The 26,906-nt window shown below is 37.7% G+C and overlaps 1 protein-coding gene across 32 annotated transcripts in view; it reads left to right on the top strand.

Moving 5' to 3' along the window:
• NSRP1 (nuclear speckle splicing regulatory protein 1) overlaps positions 1 to 26,906 on the top strand; it is a 72,844-nt gene that overhangs the window by 33,011 nt on the left and 12,927 nt on the right. For 8 of the 32 annotated variants that reach the window (XM_063798767.1, XM_511382.9, XM_063798762.1 and 5 more), the window contains one exon: positions 25,937 to 25,993. In XM_063798767.1, coding sequence (XP_063654837.1) covers positions 25,985 to 25,993 — 9 coding nt within the window. In that variant the 5' untranslated portion in view covers positions 25,937 to 25,984. Of the gene's footprint in view, positions 1 to 4,097; positions 4,225 to 8,796; positions 8,933 to 9,141; positions 10,057 to 16,478; positions 16,575 to 25,936; positions 25,994 to 26,906 lie in introns of those variants that run through there. The other 24 variants (XM_063798772.1, XM_063798770.1, XM_063798787.1 and 21 more) reach the window with 13 other exon arrangements.

The raw sequence follows: 26,906 nt of genomic DNA, 5'->3' as shown, positions 1-26,906 counted from the left end.
CGTGAGCCCCTGTGCCTAGCCTGACAATTTTTTATAAATCACAAATAGGTACTAAATGCCTTCCTGAATTTATTGAGCTAGTTAAGTCACTTTTCTCCTGTGGTTCATTAATATGGTTTATTAGATTGATACATTTTTAAATGTTAAACCATTCTTGAATTTCTGGCTTAAATCCTTTTGAGCAGGATGTATTATTTTTAATATGCTAGTGAACTCGATTCACTAAAACTTGATTTAGGGTTTTCAAACATCTATGTCTATAAGTGGAAAAGGCTTTGTTTATTGTCTAAAAATGTCTGTAGGATTTTAATTTATGGAGGTGACAAATGACATATTGAGACTAATGCCCTTTAAAAGAAGATTATTGTTATGTACATTTACTGACAGGAGAAGACATGCCATTTCATTCAGGGCTACATAGGGAAGAACCAGTTTGGATCAGGAAAAGCCTGGTTCAGAGTCTTTATTGTATTTTTCATGGGAAAGGAAGGGAAACAGTTTAGGATTGGCTAGTTTGAATCTTGTCAGTTGCCTCTGGGCTGTAGCGGTGATCACCAGTTTTTTTGTATCTGGCCCTGGGCAATGAAGGCAGAGGACTATTGCTTCCTGGCTTGTAGGGGCCAGAGGAGATGGTTCTAAGTTTGGGCTGTGGATTGGCTGATTTACAGTTTTTGGAATATGTATCTGTTCTGCCCAGGTTTTCAGATTTAATTGTTCACGATAGTATTTTTTAAATCTTTCATCTACTGTTACTTGCATCTCTTTACTTTTCTTGATTAATCTTGCCAAAAGTTTGTCTATCTTATAAAATCTTTTGAAATAACTAGCCTTTGATTTTGTTCATCTATATTTTGTTGATTTATTCTCTAATTTCTGCCCATATGTTTATTGCTTCCCTGGGTTATTTTGTCAATCTTCCTAAGTTTCTTTTTGAGTACTATTTTAGCTGTATCTCACAAGTTTTGGCATGTAGTGTTTTCAGTGTTATACATTTATAAATATTTTGTAATTTCCTTTATGATTTGTTTAACCTGAAGACTTACAGGTATAGCTTTTAGTTTTGACATACAGGTTTGGTTTTCTCAAGGATATTTTTATTGCCGTTTCTATTCTTTTATTTAATTTTTACTTAAAAAAATAGAGATGGGGTCTTGCTGTGTTGTCCGGGCTTGTCTTGAACTCTTGGTCTCGAGTGATCCTCCAACCTTGGCCTCCCAGAGTGTTGGGATTACAGGTTTGAGCTACTGCACCTGGCTGCTGTTTTTATTCTTATGTTTTATTGTGTTATGACCAAAGAACATAAGATTATCCGATGTTTATTTTTATTCTTGATCTATTTGTTATCAGAGAGGAGTAAGATTGCCATCTAAAATGGTTGTTGTCCTTATATTTCTGAGAGTTGATGCTTTTTATTTATTCATTTATTTAAACAACTTTATTGAGATAAAATTCACATAGCAAGGCCAGGTGCAGTGGCCTGTAATCCCAGCCCTTTGGGAGGCTGAGGCAGGAGGATTGCTTGAGCCCAGGAGTTCAAGACTAGCGGGGGAAGCATGGTGAGACCCTGTCTCTGCAAAAAATTTTAAAAATTAGTTGGGCATGCCTGTGGCACATGCCTGTGGTCCTAGCCACACAGGAGGCTGAGGCGGGAGCATCACTTGAGCCCAGGAGGTCAAGGCTGCAGTGAGCCATGGTCAAGCCACTATACTCCAGCCTGAGTGACAGAGCAAGACCCTGTCTCAAAAAAAAAAAAAAAAAAAAAAAAAAAAAATACCAAAAGCTCTGTGGTTTTTAGTATATTCACAGAATTGTGCAGCCATCATCACTATTTTAGAATTTCATCACCCAGAGAGAAACCTGATCATTAGCAGTCACTCCTAATTCTTCCCTCTACTCTGCCCTTGGCAATCACTAATTGACTTTATGTCTCTACAGATTTACCTATTTGGGACATTTCAAATAAATGGAATAATATAGTATAATACCTGTTGTAGAGATCTTTTTTTTTCTTTTTTTAGATGAAGTCTTGCTCTGTCGCCCAGGCTGGAGAGCAGTGGCGCAATCTCAGCTTACTGCAACCTCTACCTCCCGGGTTCAAGCAGTTCTCCTGTCTCAGCCTCCTGAGTAGCTGGGATCACAGGCAGGCACCACCACGCCTGGCTAATTTTTGTATTTTTAGTAGAGATGGGGTTTCACCATGTTGGTCAGGCTGGTCTTGAACTCCTGACCTTGTGATCTGCCTGCCTTGGCCTCCCAAAGTGCTGGGATTACAGGTGTGAGCCATCGCGCCTGACCAATATGTGGTTGTTTTTTTTTTGAGACGGAGTCTCGCTCTGTCGCCCAGGCTGGAGTGCAGTGGCGCAATCTCGGCTCACTGCAAGCTCCGCCTCCTGGGTTCACACCATTCTCCTGCCTCAGCCTCCCAAGTAGCTGGGACTACAGGCGTCCGCCATCACGCCCGGCTAATTTTTTGTATTTTTAGTAGAGACGGGGTTTCACCGTGGTCTCGATCTCCTGACCTCGTGATCGACCCGCCTCGGCCTCCCAAAGTGCTGGGATTACAGGCGTGAGCCACCGCGCCCGGCCCCAATATGTGGTTTTATGTAGTCACAAAACATGGCTTCTTTTACTAAAGTAGCTATTGTTTTCAAGGTTCAGCCATGAGATAGCATTTATCAGCACTTCATTCCTTTTTATGGCTGAATAATATTCCATTGTATGGATATACATGTCATATTCGATGTTTCTACTTTTTGATTATTATTCTTGAGTAAGGCTACTGTGAACACTGGTGTGCAGATTTTTGTGTGGGTATATGTTTCACTTCTCCTGAGTGCATAACTAGGAGTGGAATTGCTACTTCATATGGTAACTCTACATTTAACCTTTTGAGAAATTGCCAGAATGTTTTCCAAAGTGGCGATACCATTTTACATTTTACAATTCCACCAGCAGGGTACGAGGGCTCCAGTTTTTCCACATCTTTTTTTTTTTTTTTGAGACGGAGTCTCGCTCTGTTGCCAGGCTAGAGTGCAATGGTGCGACCTCGGCTCACTGCAGCCCCCTGAGTAGGTGGGACTACAGGCGCACGTTGCCACAGCTAATTTTTGTGTTTTTAGTAGAGACAGGGTTTCACCATGTTGGCCAGGATGGTCTCGATCTCTTGACCTTGTGATCTGCGCGCCTCGGCCTCCCAAAGTGCTGGGATTACAGGCATGAGCCACCGCGCCCAGCTGTTTTTTGTTGTTGGTTTTTTTTTTTTTTTTTTTTTTTTTTTTTTTTTGAATCTCGCTCTGTCACCCAGGCTGGAGTTCAATGGCGCGATCTCGGTTCACTGCAATCTCCGCCTTCTGGATTCAAGCGATTCTCCTGCCTCAGCCTCTGGAGTAGCTGGGATTATAGGTGCCCGCCACCATGCCCGGCTAACTTTTGTATTTTTAGTAGAGATGGGGTTTTGCTGTGTTGGCCATGCTGGTCTTGAACTCCTGACCTTAGGTGATCTGCTCACCTCGGCCTCCCAAAATGCTGGGATTACAGGTGTGAGCCACCACACTTGGCTGTTTCCACATCTTTATGACCATTTGTGACTCTTTTATTTTAGTCATCCTGTTGGGTACGAAGTGGTATTTCAATGTGGTTTTGATTTGCATTTCCCCAGTGGCTAATGATGTTGAGCACCTTTTCATGTGCTTTTTGGCCATTTGTATATCTTCTTTGAAATAAATTTGTATTTCTTCTTTGAAAAAAGTGTTCAACTCCTTTGTCCATTTTTTAGTTTGTCTTTTTATTGTTGAATTGTAGGAATTCTTTATGGGCTGCAAGTTCCATAACAGATACATGATTGCAAATACAGTTGATTCTTGAATGATAGGGGGGTTAGAGGTACCAACACCCGTGCAGCTGAAAACTTTTGACTACCCCAAAACTTAACTACCAGTAGCCTATTGTTGACCAGAAGCCTCGTTGATAAACAGCTAACACACTTTTTATATGTATTATATACTGTATTCTTACAGTTAAGCTAGAGAAAAGAAAATGTTATTAGGAAAATCATAAGGAAGATATATAATAAAATATATTTCCTATTTATTAAGTAGAAGTGGATCATCATAAAGGTCTTCCTGTTCATCATCATCTTCACATTGAGCTAGCCGAGGAGGAGAAGGAGGGATTGGTCTTACTGTTTCTGAGTGCCAGAGACAGAAGAGGTGGAGGAGGTGAAAGGTGAGGCAGGCACATTGGGTGTAACTTTTACTTAAAGTCTACATATAGGTGTGCCCATGCAGTTCAAACTTGTATTGTTCAAGAGTCAGCTGTATTTTTTTCCCATTCTGTGGGTTGTCACTTTCTTTTTTTTTTTTTTTGAGACAGAGTTTTTCTTTTGTTACCTAGGCTGGAGTGCAGTGGCACAATCTCAGCTCACTGCATCCTCCGCCTCCTAGGTTCAAGTGATTCTCCCAAGTAGCTGGGATTACAGGCATGCGCCACCACGCCCGGGTAATTTTGTATTTTTATTAGATACAGGGTTTCTCCAAGTTGGTCAGGCTGGTCTCAAACTCCTGACCTCAGGTGATCCACCCGCCTCGGTCTCCCAAATGGTGGGATTACAGGCGTGAGCCACCACACCTGGTGTGTTTGTCACTTTCTTGATGGCTTTTGAAGCAACAATTTATTTTGATGAGATTTGAAATAATTTTTTTTTTTTTAAAACAGAGTCTGTCTCTGTTGCCCAGGCTGGAGTGCAGTGGCGTGATCTCAGCTCACCGCAACCTCTGCTTCCCGGGTTCAAGCGATTCTCCTGCCTCAGTCTCTCGAGTAGCTGGGACTACAGGCATGCACCACTGTGCCCAGCTAATTTTCTTTTTAGTAGAGACAGGGTTTCATTCTGTTCGCCAGGCTGGTCTTGAACTCCTGACCTCATGATCTGCCCGCCTCAGCCTCCCAAGGTGCTAGGATTACAGGCGTGAGCCACTGTGCCCAGCCTAAGAATTTTTTTTTTTTTTGTCATTTGGACTTTTGGTTTTAGCTACGCAGATTTTGTCATGTGTCTAATTCAAGGTCACAAAGATTTACTTGTATTTTTTCTTCTGTGAGTTTTATAGCTAAATGTAAACGTTTAGATTAACTCCATTTGAGTTATTTTTTGCAAAGGGGGTAAGGTAAGGGCCCAACTTCGTTCTTTTGCATATGTATATCTAGTTGTTCCAGCACCATTTATTGAATAGACTGTTCTTTCCCCATTGAATTGTCTTGGTGTTGCTTTATTTACTTGGAAGATACATTGTTAAAAGCATAAATGTTTATGATTGCTATTTCTTCTTGATCTGTTCCTCAGTATCTAGTAACCTACTTTGTTCTTCACATACGTTTCTCTTTAATTCTATTTTTCTGATTTTATAATTACTATCAAGCTTTTGATTCATATTTGCCTTTTGTATTTTTTCCCACTCATTTATTTTCAGCTTTTTTTTTTTTTTTTTTTTTTGAGACAGAGCCTTGCTCTGTTGCCCAGGCTGGAGTATAGTGGCATGATCTCAGCTCACTACACTGCAACCTCTGCCTCCCAGGTTCAAGTGATTCTCATGCCTCACCTCTCCTCAGTAGCTGGGATTACAGGCGTGCACCACCACACCCTGCTAATTTTTGTATTTTTTTAATAGAGACGGAGTTTTGCCGTGTTGGCCAGGCTGGTCTCAAACTCCTGGCATCAAGTAATCTGCCTGCCTCAGCTTCCCAAAGTGCTGGGATTACAGGCATAAGCCACCGTGCCTGGCCTATTTTCGGCATTTTTATATCCTGTTGTATTTAGGCTCTTTTTGTAGACCTCCTATTTCTAGATCTTTTAAAAATCCAATCCCAGAGTTTGTTGTCTTTTTTTCTCTCTCTCTTTCATTTAATAGGTTGAATTTTCTTTTCCTAGTTTGAAAGGTACACATTTCATTGTGTTTCAGTTAAAATTTTGGTCATTATCCCAAACCAATCTATGCTTACATTTATACGTTTGGTTTCTTTTGTTGTTGTTATAAGTATCTTTATATCACTCACTGCCTTCAACATAAATACCTTGGCTCACTCTGGCTACCTTCTGGTTGTCTTCTCTCCCTCTCTTCCACCTGCTGCTTGCCTTGCCACTGTGTTTATATCATCCAGATGAGGTGTTGGCAAACTATGTCTCATGTTGGCATCCTTTTTAAAAATAAAGTTTTATTGGAACACAGCCTTGCCATTTGTCTGTCTGTGGCTACTTTTGTGCTACATGAGTAGATGCAACAGGCCACATGGTCCACCAGCCTGTGTATTCACCATTTGTCCCTTGAGGAAATTTGCTGACCCCTGCTCTGGATCTGTGCTAATATGATAGCCAGTAGTCTTAGAGGCTGTTTTAGCTTAAGTAAAATTTAAAAATTAGTTCCTTAGTCACATTAGCCACATTTAATGTGTTCTATAGCCACGTGTGACTGGTGGCTAACATATTGGACAACACAGGTAAAAGATATTTTAGTCATTTCAGAAAGTTGTATAGCCCTGCTCTAGATTTCGTCCTGGATTGTTATGGTTGTTTTTTGTCTTATTTTAAAAGATAATATTAGGGCCAGGTGTGGTGGCTATCACATGTGCTGTAATCTCAGCACTTTGGGAGGCCGAGGCAGGAGGATTGCTTAAACCCAGGAAGGAGTTCAAGACCAGCCTGTGGGTAACATACTGAGACCCCATCTCTACAAAAAAATAAAAAAATAAGCCAGACGTGGTGGCAGGTGCCTGTGGTCCCAGCTACTCGGGAGGCTGAGGCGGGAGAATTGCTTGAGCCTGGGAGCTTGAGGCTGCAGTCAGTCGTGATTGTACCACTGCATTCCAGCCTGGGCAACACAGTGAGACCCTGTCTCAAAAAAAAAAAAAAAAGATATATTAAGTTTTACTAAGTTATATATTTACCTTTCATGTATCTCATAATACTATTATTGGGAGTACAGGTTGAGTATCCCTTTCTGAAATGCTTGGGGCCAGGTGTGGTGGCTGGCGCCTGTAATCCCAGTACTTTCTGAGGCTGAGGCGAGAGGATTGCTTCAGCCCTGGAGTTCAAGAACAGCTGGGCAACACAGTGATACCCTGTCTCTACAAAACACTAAAAAATTACCTGTGTATAGTGGTACATACCCGTAGTCCCAGCTACTCAGAGGCCAAGGTAGGAGGATCGCTTGAGCCTGGGAAGTCAAGGCTCCAGTGAGCCATGATCGTGCCACTGAACTCCAGCCTGGGCAACAGAGTGAGACCCTGTCTCAAAAAAAAAAAAAAAAAGAAGAAAAGAAAAAGAAAGAAATGAATGCTTGGGACCAGAAGTGTTTCAGATTTCAGATTTTTTCAGATTTGGGAATATTTGTATTATACTTAACAGCTGAACATTCCTAATCTGAAAATCCAAAATGCTTCTTTGAGCATACTGTTGACACTGGAAAAGTTTTAGATTTGGGATTGTTGGATTAGGGATATTCAACCTGTACTTCCTTTATTTACAAAGAGGGCTTTTATGAGGCAGACCTGAGATTTTATGTGCTTAAAACATCTTTAGTTTTGATGATAGTTTTTCTGGATATATACTTTTTAGTTCAAAGTGCTTTCCATCAGCACTTTAAAGTTACTCCATCTGGGTAATGTTAATTAAGATTTACTACCTTTTTTTTTTCTTTTTAATTTTTGTGAGTATGAAGTAGATGTATATATTTATGGAATATGTGAGATATTTTGGTATGGGCATGTGGTGCATAATATGGATTACTTGTTCTTAAATCCCAAGTTGCTGATGAGGTATTTGATGACATTCCGATTGTACTCCTTTATAGCTGACCTACTCTTCCTTGTTGGAAACTCTTAGAATTTTCTTTTTGTCTTTCATTTCCTTAAATTTCATTATAATGTATCTAGTTGTTGTATATGCAGGCGTGTGTGTTTTATTTATCCTCTGTCCTCTTTTGCATTCAAAACCTGTTCAATATGATATTTTTCTCCAATTCTAGAAAATTACCAGTCATTCAAATATTTCTTTGAATCTGTTTAGTTTATATGTCTTCCTCTGGTCTTCTGTTACATAAATATCTTTCATATCACTATACCTTTTTTTGCTTTGTTTTTAAGAGATGGGGTCTCACTATATTGCCCAGGCTGAAATGCAGTGGCTGTTCACGGTCATGATCATAGTGCACTATGCCTCAAACTGCTGGGCTCAAGTGATCCTCTTGCCTCAGCCTCCTGGCTGTAGCTAGGACTACAGACGTACGCCATCGTATGGCTTTTTTCTTTTTTTAAGCATTTTACCCTTTCCATGTGTGTTCTAGGAGTTTCTTAGCCTAATATTCTAACTTATTAAAACATTTTTTCAGCTATATCCATTCATTCATTTACCCATCTCTTAATTTTATTTTATTTATTTATTTATTTTTTGAGATGGAGTCTCAGTCTGTCACCCAGGCTGGAGTGCAGTGGCACGATCTTGGCTGACTGCACCCTCCACCTCCCAGGTTCAAGCAGTTCTCGTGCCTCAGCCTCCCTAGTAGCTGGGATTACAGGCACCTACCACCAAACCCAGCTAATTTTTATACTTTTAGTAGAGACAGGGTTTCACCATGTTGCCCAGGCTGGTCTCAAACTGCTAACCTCAAGCGATCTGCCCGCCTCGGCCTCCCAAAGTGCTGGGATTACAGGCGTGAGCCACCACGCCCGGCCCATCTCTTAATATTTTTATTTTGACTATATTTTCCATGTACATTATTTCAAATAGTTTCTGTTGACCTTGTCTATCAGGACACCTTGCAGTAAATCCATCAGGAAGTTGCTGTTTATCAAGCACAGACCCTCATGGAAGTTCATTGAGCAAACAGATGAGGGCTGCCACCTCAACCTGGCTAGACTGCTGCTCTGATGTTACCTTCAGCACTAGGTTGGTGTTGCTTTTTTGCCTCAGAGGAGACTAAGGAGAGACAAGAACATTTCTGAAAAGCTCTCTTTCATCCTGCCCACCCCACCCCTGCCTCAAGTGGTGTGCCCTTGTACTTTTCAACCCTGGGTTGCTACGCTACCCTACGTCCATTTACACAAGTGAGCTTCTGCCTCCCCAGGGGTTTTTACAATTTTATGTTTACTTCTCAGATCCAACCTCCCTAACTTGTAGAACCTCTTCAGAGGGAGGGAGCCTGACTTAAGAGGAATTGGAAGCTGAGTATAACCAATTTTTTATATATATTTGGCCTTTGAGTACATAAGATTTATTTCCACAAATTTACTAATTATATTTAAACTTTTACTGGTTGTTTTGTATTTAGTCATCACATGTTGTCTTATTAGTGGGAGAGGAACACAAGAGAGTCCCTGGGCAATGGAAGTAAACTGGTCTAGAAATGTGATAATTCAAAAAGTGGAGAATTCGGGTTTCAGTAAACAATTAAATTTTGTTATTGATACATACTATTTGTATATATTTATAGGATACGTGATATTTTTACATGCATAGAATGTGTAATGACCAAATCAAAGTATTTAGGCTTTCTGTCATCACTAGCATTTATCATTTCTGTGTTGAGAACATTTCAACTCCTCACTTGTAGCTATTTTGAAGTGTACAGTACATTGTTGTTAGCTATAGTCACCCTACTCTACTATCGGACATTAGAACTTACTCCTCTAACTGTATGTTCGTACCTATTAGTACCCATTAACCAACCTCTCTTTATCTCTCCCCTCCCCCAAGTCCTTCCCAGCCTCTGTTCACTATCATTCTACTCTCTACCTCTATGAAATACATTTTTTTAGTTCATACATATGGGTGAGTACATGAGATAGTTGTCTTTCTGTGTCTGGCTTATGTTACTAAAGATAATGACCTTCAGTTTCATTCATGTTGCTGTAAGTGATATGATTCCATTCTTTCTTTTTTTTTTTGAGATGGGGTTTCACTCTTGTTGCCCAGGCTGGAGTGCAATGGTGCAATCTCGGCTCACCGCAACCTCCACCTCCTGGGTTCAAGCGATTTTCCTGCCTCAGCCTCCCAAATAGCTGCAATTACAGGTATGCACCACCATGCCCAGCTAATTTTATATTTTTAGTAGAGACGGGGTTTCTCCATGTTGATCAGGCTGGTCCCGAACTCCTGACCTCACGTGATCTGCCTGCCTCGGCCTCCCAAAGTGCTGAGATTACAGGTGTGAGCCACTGTGCCCCGCTGATTCCATTCTTTTTTATGGCCAAATGGTACTCCACTGTGTAAATATGCCACATTTTCTTTGTCAATTCATATGTGATGGAGACTTAGGTTGATTCCATATTTTGGCTGTTGTGAGTAGTGCTGCAGTAAACATGAAAGTGCATGTATCCTTTTGATATACTGATTTTCTGTCCTTTGAATAAATACCCAGTAGTGATATTGCTGGATCTTACGGTAGTTCTGTGTTTAATTTTTTGAAAAATCTCCATACTATTTTCCATAATGGCTGTACTAAGTTACATTCCCACCTACAGTGTATGAGAGCTCCTTTTACTCTGCATCCTTGCCAGCATCTGTTAGTTTTTGTCTTTTTGATAATAGCTATTCTAACTGGGTAAGATGATATCATTGTGGTTTTGATTTGCATTTCCCTGATAATTAGTGATGTTGGGCATTTTTTTATATACCTGTTGGCTACTCATATGTATTTTGAGAAATCTCTATTGCCCACTTTTTTCCCCTTTTATTGATATATAATTTACATATTTATGGTGTACATGTGAGTGTTTGTTACATGCAAAGAATATGTAATGATCAAGTCCGGGTAATTGGGGTATCCATCACCTAGAATGTTTTATCATTTTTATATGTTGGTATCATTTCAAGCCCTCTCTTCTAATTACTTTGAAATGTACATATTATTATTGCTAAGTATGGTCACCTTAGTCTGCTATCAAACATTGGAACTTATTTCTTCTATCTAACTGTATGTTTGGGTACATAAGAAATAAGTTCCAGTGTTGGATAGCAGACTAGGGTGACTATACTTCTTATAGTCTTTGTCTCTCTCCCCTCTTTATCCCCTCTCCTCCTCCCCTTCCCAGTCTCTGTTATCTATTGTTCTATACTCTATGTCCATGAGATCAAGTTTTTTAGCTCCCACATATGAGTGAGGACATGCAATATTTGTCTTTCTATGCCTGGCCTATTTCACTTAAAATAATGATCTCCATTTCTATCCATGTTGCTGCAAATGACATTATTTCATTATGGCCAAATAGTATTCTATTGTTTAACACACTTTATCCGTTTATCTGTTGCTGGGCATTTAGGTTGATTCCATATCTTTGCTATTGTGAATAATACTGTGGTGAACATATGAGAGTGTCCTTTTGATACACTGATTTCTTCTTTGGATAGATACCCAATAGTGAGATTGCTGGGTCTTAATGGTAGTTCTAATTTTACTTTTTGAGAAATCTCCATACTGGTTTATTTACTAATTTACATTCCCACCAGCAGTGTATAAGAGTTCCCTTTTCTTACCAGCATCTGTTATTTCCTGTCTTTTTAATAATAGAGGTTCCAGCTGGGGTAAGATATCTTATTATGGTTTGGATTTGCATTTCACTGATGATTAGTGATTAGCATTTTTTCATATACCTGTTGGCCATTTGTATGTCTTTTGAGAAATGTCTATTTCATGTCCTTTGCCCACTTTTTAATGGCTTTTTTTTTTTTTTTTTTTTTTTGCTATTGAGTTGTTTTGAGTTCCTTCTATATTCTGGATATTAGTCACTTGTCAGATGAATATTTTGTAAACGTTTTCTCTCATTCATCAGGTTGTCTCTTCTGCTGAGGGTTTTCTTTGCTGTATGGAAGTGTTTTAGTTTAATACAGTCCCATTTATCTATCTTTGTTTTTGTTTCCTGTGCTTTTGGGATCTTGGCCATAAACTCTTTGCCTCAACCAGTGTCCCTGGAGCATTTCTCCTATGTTTTCTTCTAGTAGTTTTATAGTTTGGGGCCTTATCTTAAGTCTGTAATCCATTTTGTTTTGATTTTTTATATGGTGAGAGACAGGAGTTTAGTTTTATTCTTCTCCATGTGGATATTTAGTTCTCCTAGCACCATTTATTGAAGAGGGTATTCTTTCCCCAGTATACGTTCTTGGCACCTTTGTTGAAAATCAGTTGGATATAAATATGTGGATTTATTTCTGGATTCTCTATTCTGTTCCATTTTGGTCTATGTGTCTGTTTTTATACTAATACTATGCTAGTTTGGTTACGATAGCCTTGTGGTATATTTTGAAGTCAGGTAGTGTGATGCCTCTAGCTGTTCTTTTTGCTCAGGATTGCTTTGGTTATTCAGGCTCTTTGTAGTTTCATGCAAATTTTAGAATTGTTTGTTCTAGTTCTGTGAAAAATATTATTGGTATTTTGGTAGAGATTGCATTGAATCTGTAGATTGCTTTTGGTAGAATGGTCATTTTCACCATATTAATTCTTCCGATCCATGAACATGGGATGTCTTTCCATTTTTTTGTGTCCTCTTTAATTTCTTTCATCAATGTTTTATAGTTTTCCTTGTAGAGGTCTTTCACCTTGGTAAAATTTATTCCTAGGGTTTTGGGTTTTGTTTTTAGTTTTGGAAATATGATTGCTTTCTTGATTTCTTTTTCCTCTAGTTTGTTGCTAGTATATTGAAAGTTATACTGATTTTTCATGTTGATTTTGTGTCTTGCAGCTTTACTGAATTTGTTCATTAGTTTTAAGAGGTTTTTTTTTTTTTTTTGTGGAGTCGTTTGGTTTTTCTAAATATAAGATCATGTCATCTGCAGAGAGGGACAGTTTGACTTCCTCTTTTCCAGTTTGGATGCTTTTAATTTCCTTCTCTTACCTGATTGCTTTGGCCAGGACTTCTAGTATTGTATTGAATAAGAGTGGTGAAAGTGGGCATCCTTGTCTAGTTCCAGTTCTTAGAGGAAAAGCTTTCAGCTTTTCTCTGTTCAGTATAATGTTAGCTATGGGTTTGTCATATATGGCCTTTATTATGTTGAGGTATATTCTTTCTTTTTATTTTTATTTATTTGTTTATTTATTTTTTGAGATGAAGTCTCACTCTGTTGCCCAGGCTGGAATGCAGTGGCACGACCTCAACTCACTGCAACCTCTGCCTGCTGGGTTCAAGTGACTCTCCTGCCTCAGCCTCCCAAGTAGCTGGGACTACAGGCATGCACCACCATGTCTGGCTAATGTTTTTTGTATTTTTAGTAGAGATGGCGTTTCACCATGTTGGCCAGGCTGGTCTCAGACTCCTGACCTCAAGTGATCTGCCCGCCTTGGCCTCCCAAAGTGCTGGGATTATATGTGTAAGCCATCGTGCCTGGCCAAGGTATGTTTTTTCTGTGCCTAGTTTGTTGAACATTTTTATCATGAAGGGATGTTGAGTTTTATTGAATGCTTTTTCCGCCCCAATTGAGATGATCATATGGTTTTTGTCTTTTATTATGTTGATGTGATATATCATATTTATTGATTTGCATATGGTAAATTATCTTTACAACTCAGGGATAAATCCCACTTGATTGTGGTATATTGTCCTTTTGATGTACTGTTGGATTTGGTTTGGTAGTATTTTGTTGAAGACTTTTGCATCTGTGTTCAACTATGGCCTGTAGTTTTTTTGTTTTGTTTTGTTTTGTTTTTTAATGTTGTGCCTTTGTCTGGTTTTGGTTTCAGGGCTTCACAGAATGAGTTAGGAAGAATTCCCTTCTCTTTTATTTTTTGGAATAGTTTGAGGAGAATTGGTATTCTTTGTAAGTTTGGTAGACTTTGGCAGTGAAGCCATCAGATTCTGAGCTTTTCTTTTTTAGGAGACTTTTAATTACTGATTCAATCTCATTACCCGTTGTTTGTTCAGGTTTTCTGTTTCTTCCTGATTCAATCTTGGTAGATTTTATGTGTCCAAGAATTTGTCCATGTCCTTTAGGTTTTCCAGTTTGTGGGTGTATAGTTGTTTGTAGTAGTATCTGATGATCTTTTGTATTTCTGTAGTGTCAGTTGTAATGTCTCCTTTTTCATTTCTGCTTTTGTTTGAGTTCTTGGTTGGTCTAGAAACATAATTTTGTAAAATGGTTTTCTTGTTAAACACTTGAACCATCATTCTTGATCATCTGGTGTGTAGAAGACACCGTACTGGATACTACTGGTAGTAAGTAGAAGGCTGCATAAGACAGATCTGTGCTCTCAAGGAGATTTATTATACATTATGAAAATGAATTTATAGGTAATTCAAGTTAAAACTAAAATATCTTCACTTCTGAGAGAAGCTAAAATTTCAGAAGCTACTAAGGGGCTTTGTTAGGATTAGGGGCTTTTCTCATTGCGTAACCAGGAATAAAAGACAGCCTTACTTTGAGAAGACCATAAACGGGTGAATGGATAAACAATTTGTGCCATGTTTATACAATGGAAACACTACTTGGCAAGAAAGAACAGACTTGATACATGATGTGAATTAATCTCAAACTAATTATGCTGAAAGAAGTAGATAACCCCCCCCATACAAAGTATATATGTTTCTGGGTTTTGGCTATTACAACTAAACTGGCTATAAACATTTGTATACAATTCTTTATGTGTACATAGGCTTTCATTTCTCTTAGGTAAATACCTGTGCATGGAATGGCTGGGTCGCTTAGGGTATCTGTTTAAATAGGCATTTTTCTAATTATTGTAAATGTCACTTCTTTCTTATACTAGGTTTCTATATATGCTTGTGTTCATTTTTGTCTCTTGTCTGTGGATCTGCTTTGCACTGTATTAGCACTATTATATATACTGTTTTAATTTATGTGGCTTTATAATATATCTAATGCATATTTGGGGAAAATTTTTACCCTGTTGCTTTCCTATGGAATTGTTTCATATAAACACATTTTTAGTTTATTTGCATATTCTTCAAAACCTAAATATTTGAATATTAAAGAAAAATGTGGAAAACAGAAAATTTTCCTTTTATGATAAGATACAGTATTGTAAGACAGTTAGATTATGAGAATCTTGTCCTGTGTATGGGATTTGAGTCATCAGTGGTGAACTGTTGAAATAAGACTTGTCAAAAATGATACATTCAGATCCTTTTGGATAGGAAGTATAATTTTTCTTTTGTTCATATTTAGAACCATTCTGAAAACACACTATGGATGAAATGATCTCTCTGTAACATTTTCTCTGTCACATTTTTATGTTGTAAGAGTATGTCTTTGCTTGCCAGTATACCTTGCCAGGGTTGAGTAATACCATTTTTAAAATATTTACCAACATGATAGATGATAAAAGTTAATATTTTTATTTTCACCTCTTTAGTAATTGCTAAGATTGAACATTTTTAATATAGTTAAGAGTCATGTATATTTTCTCTTTTCTAAATTTTCTCTTCATAGCCATGTCTTTTTTTTTTTTTTTTTTTGAGATGGAGTCTTGCTCTGTCACCCAGGCTGGAGTGCAGTGGCGCAGTCTCAGCTCACTACAACCTCCTCCATCTCCCAGGTTCAGGCGATTCTCCTGCCTCAGCCTCCCAAGTAGCTGGGACTACAGGCGCGTGCCACCATGCCCGGCTAATTTTTTATTTTTTTACTTTTAGTAGAGATGGGGTTTCACTGTTTTAGCCAGGATTGTCTTGATCTCCCAACCTCATGATCCACCCGCCTTGGCCTCCCAAAGTGCTGGGATTACAGGCGTGAGCCACTGCGCCCAGCCAGCCGTGTCTATTTTTTTCTGTTGTAGTTAGTGTTTGTCTTAGGTCTGAGCTTATATTATATAATGAAAATGTTAGGGTACTCATCACAGCCCTTAAACTTTGTACTTACAAGAGTTGTGAGAATGTGGACAAATAGAGATTGCTGAGTTGTAAGACTTTTAATAAATGATCTGTTGCTAAGTTTAAAAAAGTAAAAAAGAACAGGAAGTTCTCAGAGCACGACAGAAAATTTTAGCTGTGAGCCATTTGAAAGAAGGATTGGTTCTTGAACTGTTTTTGTTTAGCTAAGAGCCATTTTGGATAATTGGGTAGGTGCAACTTTTATTTAAGAAAGAAGCTCATATGTCCCATTGTGCTTTATTAGTTATAGAATAATTATTTCTACAAAAAGAAAAAATTCAGAACCCTTTACTAAATTTTTGTATTAAAATAAATTTATTATTGAAGGAAGGTAATTTAATAATATAAATAATGGTCTAGTACCTATACTTTTTTCAATGTCATTAGACTATATTTTGTTTCCTGGTGAAGGAGTACCAATAATACAGACCTAATTCCCTTTTTTTTTTTTGAAATGGACTCTCACTCTGTCATCCAGACTGGAGTGTAGTGGCACGATCTGAGCTCACTGCAACCTCCGCCTCCCGGGTTCAAGTGATTCTCCTGCCTCAGCCTCCTGAGTAGCTGGGATTACAGGCACGTGCCACCATGCCTGGCTAATTTTTTTTTTGTATTTTTAGTAGAGACGGGGCTTCATCAGGTTGGCCACGCTGATCTCAAACTCCTGAGCTCAAGTGATACGGCTGCCTCAGCCTCCCAAAGCGCTGGGATTACAGGCATGTACCACCACATCCGGCTAATTTTCTGTGTGTGTGTGTGTGTGTGTGTGTGTGTGTGTTTTTAGTAGAGACGGGGTTTTACCATGTTAGCCAGCCTGGTCTCGAACTACTGAGCTCAAGTGATCCACCCTCCTCGGCCTCCCAGAGTGCTGGGATTACAGGCATGAGCCACTGTGCCTGACCCTAATTCTTTTCTGATGGTTACTACTGCCCAGGAGGTAATCGATTTAAGCTTGTATAGTGATGCAACAAAGGTACATAGTCATGTATTTTCTCTTCGATTTATCTGAGCTAATGGTAAAGATTTTTTATTTTTTTGTATGTCTCCCTTTTAGGTCATATCTGACTGCTATTCAAAATGAAGCAAATATTAGATTGATTAAATAATTTTTATTCTCTACACAGAACAATGAAGGGAGAAAAAAACTAAGAAATCTAGTTGTAATGTTTTTCTTAATTCTGCAGTTTATGGTGCCTATACTTTGACCACTTTTTTTTTTTTTTTTTTGAGATAGAGTCTCCCTCTGTCACCCAGGCTAGAGTGCAGTGGCACGATCTCAGCTCACTGCAACCTCCACCTCCTGGGTGCAAGCAATTCTCTTGCCTCAGCCTCCCCGAGTAGCTGGGACTACAGGCGCGCACCACCATGCCCAACTAATTTTTTTTTGTATTTTTAGTAGAGGCGAGGTTTCACCACGTTGGCAAGGCTGGTCTTGAACTCTTGACCTCAGGTGATCTGCCCTCCTCGACCTCCCAAAGTGCTGGGATTACAGGCATGAGCCACCGTACCCGGCCAATGACCACATTTTTACCCCTTATAATGTGTATGTGTGTGCGCGTGCGTGTGCGTGTGTGCGAAGTATTGTTTTATATTATTTGTGATTGTAAAATAGACCAGTCACTTTCTTCCCTTTTTTGTGGGTTCCTTTCTTATTTGGAATTAAAGCTAACTGGAACCTACTAACTCTTAAGACATAAATTTAAATGTTGACCAAATATGGCTGCTTTCCTACTAGATTATAATCTTTTTGTAGCACCTAGCCTAAGTGCTGTACACATATTAGGCTGTCAGCATGTTTACTGAATTAAGTTAAAACATTTGGAAGGAGCTACGGCTTCAGGTTTTTGAAAAGGTATTTTCCTGAGATTTTGATAAAGAACCTATCTTGAAATATTAGTGTGTTTTTTGTACTTTTAGAACAGTTCTAATGTTTGCATTTGAACCTATTTGTTTATAAGTTGATTTTTTTTCCTTCAAGATAAAGTCCCTTATAGGAAGTAAATTTTGTCTCCCTAAATTTAAAACTAACGATTTTATTAGAAGGCACCATTGGCTGAGCATGGTGGCTTATGCCTATAATCCTAGCACTTTAGGAGGCAAAGGCGGGAGGATTGCTTGAGCCCAGGGGTTTGAGACCAGCCTGGGCAACAAAGCAAGACCCTGTCTCTACAAAAAAATAAAAAAATTAGCTGGATGTGGTGACACACATCTGTAGTTCCAGCTACTCCAGAAGCTGAGGCAGGAGGATTGCTTGAGCCCGGGAGGTCGAGGCTGCAGTGTGCTGTCTTCATGTCACTGCGCTCCAGCCTGGACAACAGAGCAAGACCCTGTCTCAAAAAAAAAAGAAAAAAGAAGCCAGTTTTAAGGAATATTCTCCTGTGTTACATTGCAAACTGGTCCTCAGGCATAGAATTAAAATAATTGTCTACCTACTAATTTAGAAATGAGTCAATGACTTTATTGTGTGGTTTGGTCACATTCAGCCTTAATCTTTTTTTAAACAGCTGTTTTTCCCTAGATAACTTGTAAGCTAAGATATTTTGTGGCAAGAACGAAATGTTTTTGCGATATTTATACTAAGCAAAATACAAAATACCCTTGAAAGTAATGCTAGTAGAAAAGAGCCAATCTCAAAACGATATACTGCATAATTCAATTTATTTAACATTCATCAAACACAGAGATAATGGTTGCCAGGGATTAGAGATGGAGGAGGAAGGATGAGTATGGTTTATAAAGGAGTAGTGCAAGAAGTATTGTGGTGACTAGTACAATTAAGTATCTTGATTGCGGTGATAGTTACTTGAAGCTCTGTGTTATAAAATGGCATAGGACTATGCACATACATGCACAGATGCGTATGTGTAAAAATGGTGAAATCTGAATAAGCAGTGTGGGTGTACCAGTGTCAGTTCCCTGGTGTTGATATTGTACTCTATGCAACTTACTAACTTTGGGAGAGGTTAGGTAAAGGGTACACAGTACTTAACTGTACATTTCTTTGAAGTTTAAAAATACGCTTTTTAAAACAAGCACTTCCCCTTCTCACCCCAAACCAGGACAATTATTAGAGACAAACGTCTGTTCATTTGGTGTGTCCTTGTATCTTGCCATTTGATTATAGCAGCACAGCAGAGGATACCCTCAAAGGAGAATACGCTCTAATCTACTCATGTTTTGGGGGCAGTGTATTTTTGCTTATGAATTAGTTCCTACTAAAGCCACTATCAGTTCTAGAAAACCCATTTCTAGTTATGCTATAGCTCCCATGGCTAATTAAGGATTCAAATGTATGCATCCTCCATTTTCCTGTTTATGGACATACTGAATATAAAACCTTAAAGAATCAACACAAAAGAAAACATATACAGCCTTTTAAATATTCAGCAGAATAGATTTTTCTAATTCAGTGGATGGAAATATATTAATGTCACTTCAAATAAATACCAACCTTACATTTTATTAAGCACACTGATAAATATACTATAAAGAGGAATATTGTTTGCATGCTTTTCTGGTGAATAATTTAAACTATAATACTCCAAGAAAAAAAAAAAGTACAGCTACTGTGTTCTCATAACTTAGTTTTGATTTGTTTAAATATAAGCATTTCTTCAGCCATATATTTTTAAACAGGAACATAATAATAACAAAAATGGTAGCTAACCTTTGTGAGGTAGGTACTAATATCTAGAGGAGGAAACTGAAACAGGAAGAAATTAACATACCTAGAATAACAAGCTAGCAAGAGAGAGAACAGTTGTAGACTGTTTCTGAGTCTACACTTGTGAACGTTATTTTGTAAGTTCTCCTCATGCTGTACAGTATAGGAACACTGAAGTTAGAGATTAATAATCTTTGCAGTTATTATATAAGTTTTGTTTTATTCACAGGGCACATATGAAATCTATTTTTTCTCTTGCTGAGTTCAATAAGATCAACCCTTCCCTGATTTATGGCAAGAGGATCTGCTTTTGTGATGTTTACCTTCTTGAGTATCCTTTCTGTTTATGAAAACCAGACTAAATTAAAAGTTCTCTTAAAATTTGTGTTAGTATTTGAAAAAATTTTATACAAGTTTATGGGATACCTGTGAGATTTTGTTATATGAATGCAATGAAGTCAGTCAGCAATTAGTGTCTGTTACCCAAGTACAATACGTTTTTGTTAAGGATAGTCACCCTGGCCAGGCGCAGTGGCTCATGCCTATAATCCTAGCACTTTGGGAGGCCGAGGTAGGCAGATCACTTGAGGCCAGGAGTTCGAGACCAGCCTAGCCATCATGGCAGAACCCCATCTCTACTAAAAATACAAAAAAAATCAGCCACGCATGGTGGCGCACACTTGTAATCCCAGCTACTCGGGAGGCTGAGGCAGGAGAATCGCTTGAACCTGGGAGGCAGAGGTTTCAGTGAGCTGAAATCACACCACTGCACTCCAACCTGGGCAGCAGAGCAAGACTCCATCTCAAACAAACAAAAAGGATAGTCACCTTACTCTTCTGTCAAACACTGAATATATTCCTTCTATCTTACTGTATGTTTGTACCCTTTAACCAGCTTCTCTTTATCCTCCCCATTTCCCTCACTTACCCTTCCCAGTCTGTTATCTACCTTTTCACTCTACCTCCATGTGATCAAAGTTTTTATTTTAGCTCCCACATGGAAATGAGAACATACGATATTTATCTTTTTGTGTGTGGCTTATTTTACTTAAGGTAATGACCTCCAGTTCCTTCTATGTTGCTGTAAATGATATGATTTCATTCTTTTTATGGCCAAATATTATTCTGTTGTGTATGTATACTGTATTAGTATTTTAAGGATACCACTAAAAACGTAAAAAGACTTGACCTTTAAAAACATAAGATCTGGCCGGGCACGGTGGCTCACATCTGTAATCCCAGCACTTTGGGAGGCCAAGGCAGGTGGATCATGAGGTCAGGAGTTCGAGACCAGCCTGACCAACATGATGAAACCTTGTCTCTACTAAAAATACAAAAATTAGCTGTGCATGGTGGTGTGCGCCTGTATTCCCAGTACTCAGGAGGCTGAGGCAGGAGAATCTCTTGAACCCGGGAGGCGGAGGTTGCAGTGAGCCGAGATCGCGCCACTGCACTCCAGTCTGGGCAACAGAGCGAGACTCTGTCTCAAAAAAAAAATAAGATCTTACTGATCTGCTTTTAATTGTAGTAGTTTTTTTTTTCTCACACATAAATATATGTATTTAAGATATTTGTTAAAAAGAAAAATATTTTCCCATTCATGATATGACTACAATGTATCTGAAGGAATCTGTTTTTCATTGATACTATGGAGTAGATGTAGAAACAGTACTTAAAATATCAAATACTAAATAGACTCGTTTTTCCTTTAATGTTAATAACATTCTGTGTTTTCATTTTATGTGACTTTCCACTCTAATGGTCAACAGTACATGTACAGTTATAATAATACTTATGTTACTCTAGTAGATGGAATCATACCTCAGCTTTACGTTTTCAGAGGAATCATCTCAGTTGGTGAATTTCCAATAATAGCAACATAGGACACCGCTCAATATTATAAAGTTTAAATCAGATTTATGCTATAGGCTATTTGTACCTTTCCATGCCTTTTAATTCTGTGTTGTCTTGAGGCATTTCAGTGTATATCCAGTACTGGTGTTTAAAGGAAAGTTATTAAAGTTTGGAATAAGAGTACCTGAATTGGAATCTTGCTTTGCCATTCACCAGCTGTTTGTCCTTAAATTCTCTCAGGTAATCTGTAGCCTTAACAATTAAAGGTGACTTCTGTATGTCATTTAGCTTACTTAGCATCCATTATTTCTGAAGTTGTTAGGATTATTGTAACTACTGTTGTTGTTACTATTTTTAGATTAATATATTTCCTTTCTGGATTTCCATTTAAAATATATTTAAAGAATCATAAAAATTAAACACAAGCAACATCCTTTTATATTCTGCACAGTTCTTAGCAGAATTATAGATTCAAAAAAGACACACAGAATAGGCCACAATACATGTGCCAATTTTTGTTCTCAATCTTAAAATTACATAGTATAATTATTATGGTTATCTGAAAACAATCACGTTGTGCACATGTACCCTAAAACTTAAAGTATAATAATAATAATAATAATAATAATAATAATAATAATAAATAAAATAAGTATCTGCTCTTTTATGAGGAAATTGTTTTTAATTGTAGTAGTTATTTTTCAGTCTGATCTGAATCTAGATGAGTTTTTTATGTTATATAGAAGATCATTTTATATATTTTTATATAGGGTTACCATTACAGAAAAAAGTAAAAGTTTTACTGCTACTCTTTTAAGCTTTTTGTATTTGTTTAAACAGGTTTTTGGCATTTAATCGTCATCCTTAGTAGTCATTGTTAAAGTACCTTTATTTAGAAAATTGAGAATCAAATGACCTTCAAAAGATCATCAGTTTTTCCTGACTTTTTCAGGTTAGGTTCAGAGTTATCCACTGATGCTGTTGAATTCTAGGGATATAAGTTTGTGAATAGAATATGTAAAACTATTGCACTCCTTCCATTATGTTACCTTCCTGTGTAAGTAGTAACAGCTTGTTTTTTCAACGGTCATACTTCATTCTTCTAAACAGCTATGAACATAGAAACAAAATCTTTTGAGGTGTCTCAAAATAGATATAGTCTACATTGGAAAGGCCTTTCTCAGTGTGCTTATTCTATATTTTATAAAAGTCTGAAAAGGTATAGCCTTGTGTTTTTCTTTCCCAAGTTTTCTTTTTAAAAGTTATTTTATTTCTCTGAGAATCTTCAATAACAACCAAGTTACATAGTTTAGATTGAAGCATCCAGTTTGAAAGGCAGCAGGTAAACTCTGACAGACTAAAGGTGACAGACTGAAGGAGGAGATAGGAAAAAATAAAAGCAAGTAAAAGAGGAAAACATCCAGCATTTGGAGATGTATTCTTCTCAGTCAGTCCTGAAGACATCATTAACTCAGTGGTCAAGAAGAATATTTTTCATTCATACTAATCAGAAATACAGACATGAAAATACATTGGAAATATTAACTATTACTTTCAGTTTTGGTATTTAAAATTGATATTCTAGTGAATGAAAGTTTCATATTACATGTAACAGAAATTTGGATTAAATTAGTAATACATGTAATACACAACTAGTATACTTAGCATAGCACCTAGCTCAATAAATGTTAGCAGCTATTACTGTTTTTGTTATCAACATCTTTCCCCCAGTTAGAGTCAGTTTACCATCACCTAAAATGTCTTTAGTTCTTTGCATACTTATTTAATTTATTAAACATGTATTATATGACCTTTGTGTATTAAATTGATTTGTCTGTGGTCATAGAGAACTATTTTGTTCTGGTTATTACCATGAAAAAAAAAAAGCACCAATTGCTGGTACAATACAACTGAAGATAGCACGTGTTAATAGGCTGGACTACTATAATTCTAGAGCTGAGGATTTTGTGTACATATATATATTTAAAACTTACACATATGTTTTTATGTATATTTAAGACTTCTTTTTTTTAAAACAGCAGTTTTAGACTGACAGCAAAATTGAGAGGGACAGAGATAACCCATGTAGCCCTTGCCCCCACAAATGAAAGAATTAAAAATGCATCAGTAGCTTTATTTTGGCTTTTTAAAAAAGATGTAATTCACATAGCATAAAATTCATGCTTTTATACAATTCAGTGTCAGTATATTTGCAAATCCTGATACTTGAAAAAAATTAACTGTGCATATTAAGGTATATAACAATTATGGGATATAGATGGTAAAAAGTTTACTACAGTAAAGCAAATTAACATGTCCATTATCTTACATACTTTTTTTGTTTCTGTGGCAAGAGCAGCTACAGTTTACTTATTTAGCATGAATACCATATATAGTACAATTTTATTACCTATTGTCCTCATGTGGTACATTACATCTCTAGACTTGTTCATCTTGTTACATACCTACCTCTTCCCATTTCCTCTCACCCCACCCCTAGTAACCATTGTTTTTAAGTTCTTTATCTCTGTGAGAGATTCCACTTACAAATGATGTCAGGTACTATTTTTTTTGTGTGTGTCTGGCTTACCATGTAGCATAATGTCCTCCAGGCCCATTCATATTGTGGCAAATGGCAAGATCTCCTTTTTAAAGGCTGAATAATACTCCATCATACATATTTACCACAGTTTCTTTATCCATTCATTTGTCAATGAACACGTAGATTGTTTCCATACCTGGCTATTGCAAATAATGCTGCAATGAACATGGGAGTGAAACTGCCTTTACCAGGTGGTGATTTCATTTCCTTTGGCTATATGCCAAGAGGGATTGCTAGGCTGTATGGTAGTTCTATTTTTAATTTGTTTATAAACCTCCATACTGTTTTCCATATTGACTGTACCAGCCTACATCTGCACCAGCAGTATATAAGAATTCCCTTTTCTGGCACCCATGCTAACCTTTATTATTTTTTGACTTTTTTAGAATAGCCATTCTAACAGGTGTGAGGTGTTATCTCTTAGTGGTTCTGATTTACATTTCCCTGATGATTAAAGCCTGTACTATTAAGGAAACATATTTTTCTTAAGTATTTTTTTTCTTAGCTGTATGTAATCTTTAGTTTTGCCCATGTGATGACTACTTCCTATCTTCCTCTTGCATTCTTTTACATTTTTATTCTCTTTGATTCTGGTCTAATGTCATATCTCTTTTGGAAAGGGATTCTTGATTCCTCATATACATTTAGTTGCCTTCTCTGCCCTGGGCTCCCACAGTGCTTTGTTTATTCCTTTATTATATTGCTTATCACATTTATATTGTAATTGTCTTTTTTTTTTTTTTTTTTTTTTTTTGAGACAGAGCCTGGTTCTGTTGCCCAGGCTGGAGTGCAGTGGCACAATTTTGGCTCACTGCAACATCTGCCTCCCAGGTACAAGTGATTCTCATGTCTCAGCCTTTCAAGTAGCTGGGATTACAGCTGTGCTCCAACACTCCCGGCTCATCTTTGTATTTTCAGTAGAGACGGGGTTTCTCCATGTTGGCCAGGCTGGTTTCAAAACTCCTGGCCTCAAGTGATCTGCCTGCCTCAGCCTCCCAAAGTGCTGGGATTACAGGCATGAGCCACCGCGCCTGGCCATATATTGTGATTATCTCTTTAATTGTCTTCCCTTTCAGACTGTTTATCTGAAAAACAAGATTTTGTTTCAGTCTCTGGCCTAAGACTGAGACTGTTCTTGCTTTTTCACTATCCTCAGGACCTAAACATGCTTTTTGGTACATAGTTTTCGATTATTGCCACGAATAGTTGCTGCTGTCCCTAAGCCTTAAACATAAACCGAGAGCTTGATACACTATATTGAGTGGTGAATATTAAAATAGTTTGCTTTTTGTAAGCTGGGAATCATACCATTTTAGTGTTGGAAGGTACCTGAAATATTATCTAGACCAGTCTTTCCCCATTTCACACACACACACACACACACACACACACACACTCTCTCTCTCTCTCTCTCTCTCTCTCTCTCTCTCTCACATGTTCACATGAAGCAAATTGAAATCCGTAAAGGTTGAATGACAGTAGTGAATTTAGGACTAAAAATTCATGTTTACTCATTTTTTCCTGTACCATTCTATTTTCTCTGATACCTTATAATCTATTCTGAGGATTTACAATGCAAATTCATTTATTTCCTGAAGTTTAGGGAAAAAACCCTGAAAATGTTAGTTTAATTTGTATTATTATCTTTTTACTTTTAACTATAAGTAAGGCACCATTGCCAACCAGAAAACAGGTTGAGCATCCCAAATCTGAAAATCAAAAATCCTAAATGTTCTAAAATCTAAAACTTTTTTGAGCACTAATGTGAAGCTCAAATGAAATGCTCATTGGAGCATCAGATATCAGATCTTCAGATTTGGGGTGCTGAACCAGTAAGTATTTTAAAAATCTGAAATACAAAACACTTCTGGTCCCATGTATTTTAGATAGGGGACGCTCGTACTGGAAAAGAAATTTTAAATTTGTTTAAAAAGTGACAATATATTTCTGTTTTACAGACCTCTGTGAGTGAAAGCCTTCAGAGGGAAGCTGCTAAGAAGCAGGCCATGAAACAGGTAAGGTAGAAGACTGGGATAAGTGCATTCAGTGAAGCATTCCGGCTCATTTTTAAGTATCAGTTTTGGTATCTAGGTGCTGAGACTAAAACAGAATAGATTTAAGGAAAAACACAATGAAGAATTAGCTCCTTATTGCTGTGCTATAGATTAAACCAGTTCTGCTTGTAGATGACTCATTAGTCTAATAATGGATTGTTTGGCCTGTTGTTATTACTAAATTCTTGCTAGTGAGCTTACTTGCAGGGAAAAAAAAAACCTTTTCACAACCAAAATGGTTTCACAAACTTATAATTATTTGAAACTCATCTGCCAAGAAAGAAGAATATCAGAGATAGATACAAATATATAGATATATAGATATATAGATTTTTTTTTTTTTTTTTGAGATTGAGTCTTGCTCTGTTGCCCAGGCTGGAGTGCCGTGGTGCACTCTCGGCTCACTGCAGTCTCCATCTCCTGGGTTCAGGCAATTCTCCTGCTTCAGCCTCCCGAGTAGCTGGGACTAAAGGCGCATGCCACCATGCCCAGCTAATTTTTATATTTTTAGTAGAGACGGGGTTTCACCGTGTTGGTCAGGCTGGTCTGGAACCCGTGACCTCAGGTGATCCGCCCACCTCAGCCTCCTGAAGTGCTGGGATTACAGGCGTGAGCCACCGTGCGCGGCCTGATAATTTTTAAAAGACGTGCTTGTTTCCAAGTGCTTTTTACATACATTTATCTTTTACAGTTCTCACAAACTTGCCCATAGTACTGATTAAGAAATCTGAAACTCAAAAAGGATAAAGTGCTCCTTAAGATCATACTACTAATTATCGAACTAGGCCTGAAGGTTTACTAATTTTTTCTGCTATTGTAGACTAGTATATCTTAGATTTTCTGCTATAGAATGTAATGAAATTAAACAATAGCA

This window comes from Pan troglodytes, chromosome 19 (genome assembly GCF_028858775.2).
Source record: "Pan troglodytes isolate AG18354 chromosome 19, NHGRI_mPanTro3-v2.0_pri, whole genome shotgun sequence".
NCBI lineage: Eukaryota > Metazoa > Chordata > Mammalia > Primates > Hominidae > Pan > Pan troglodytes.
This window is presented reverse-complemented; position numbering and strand designations above follow the sequence as displayed.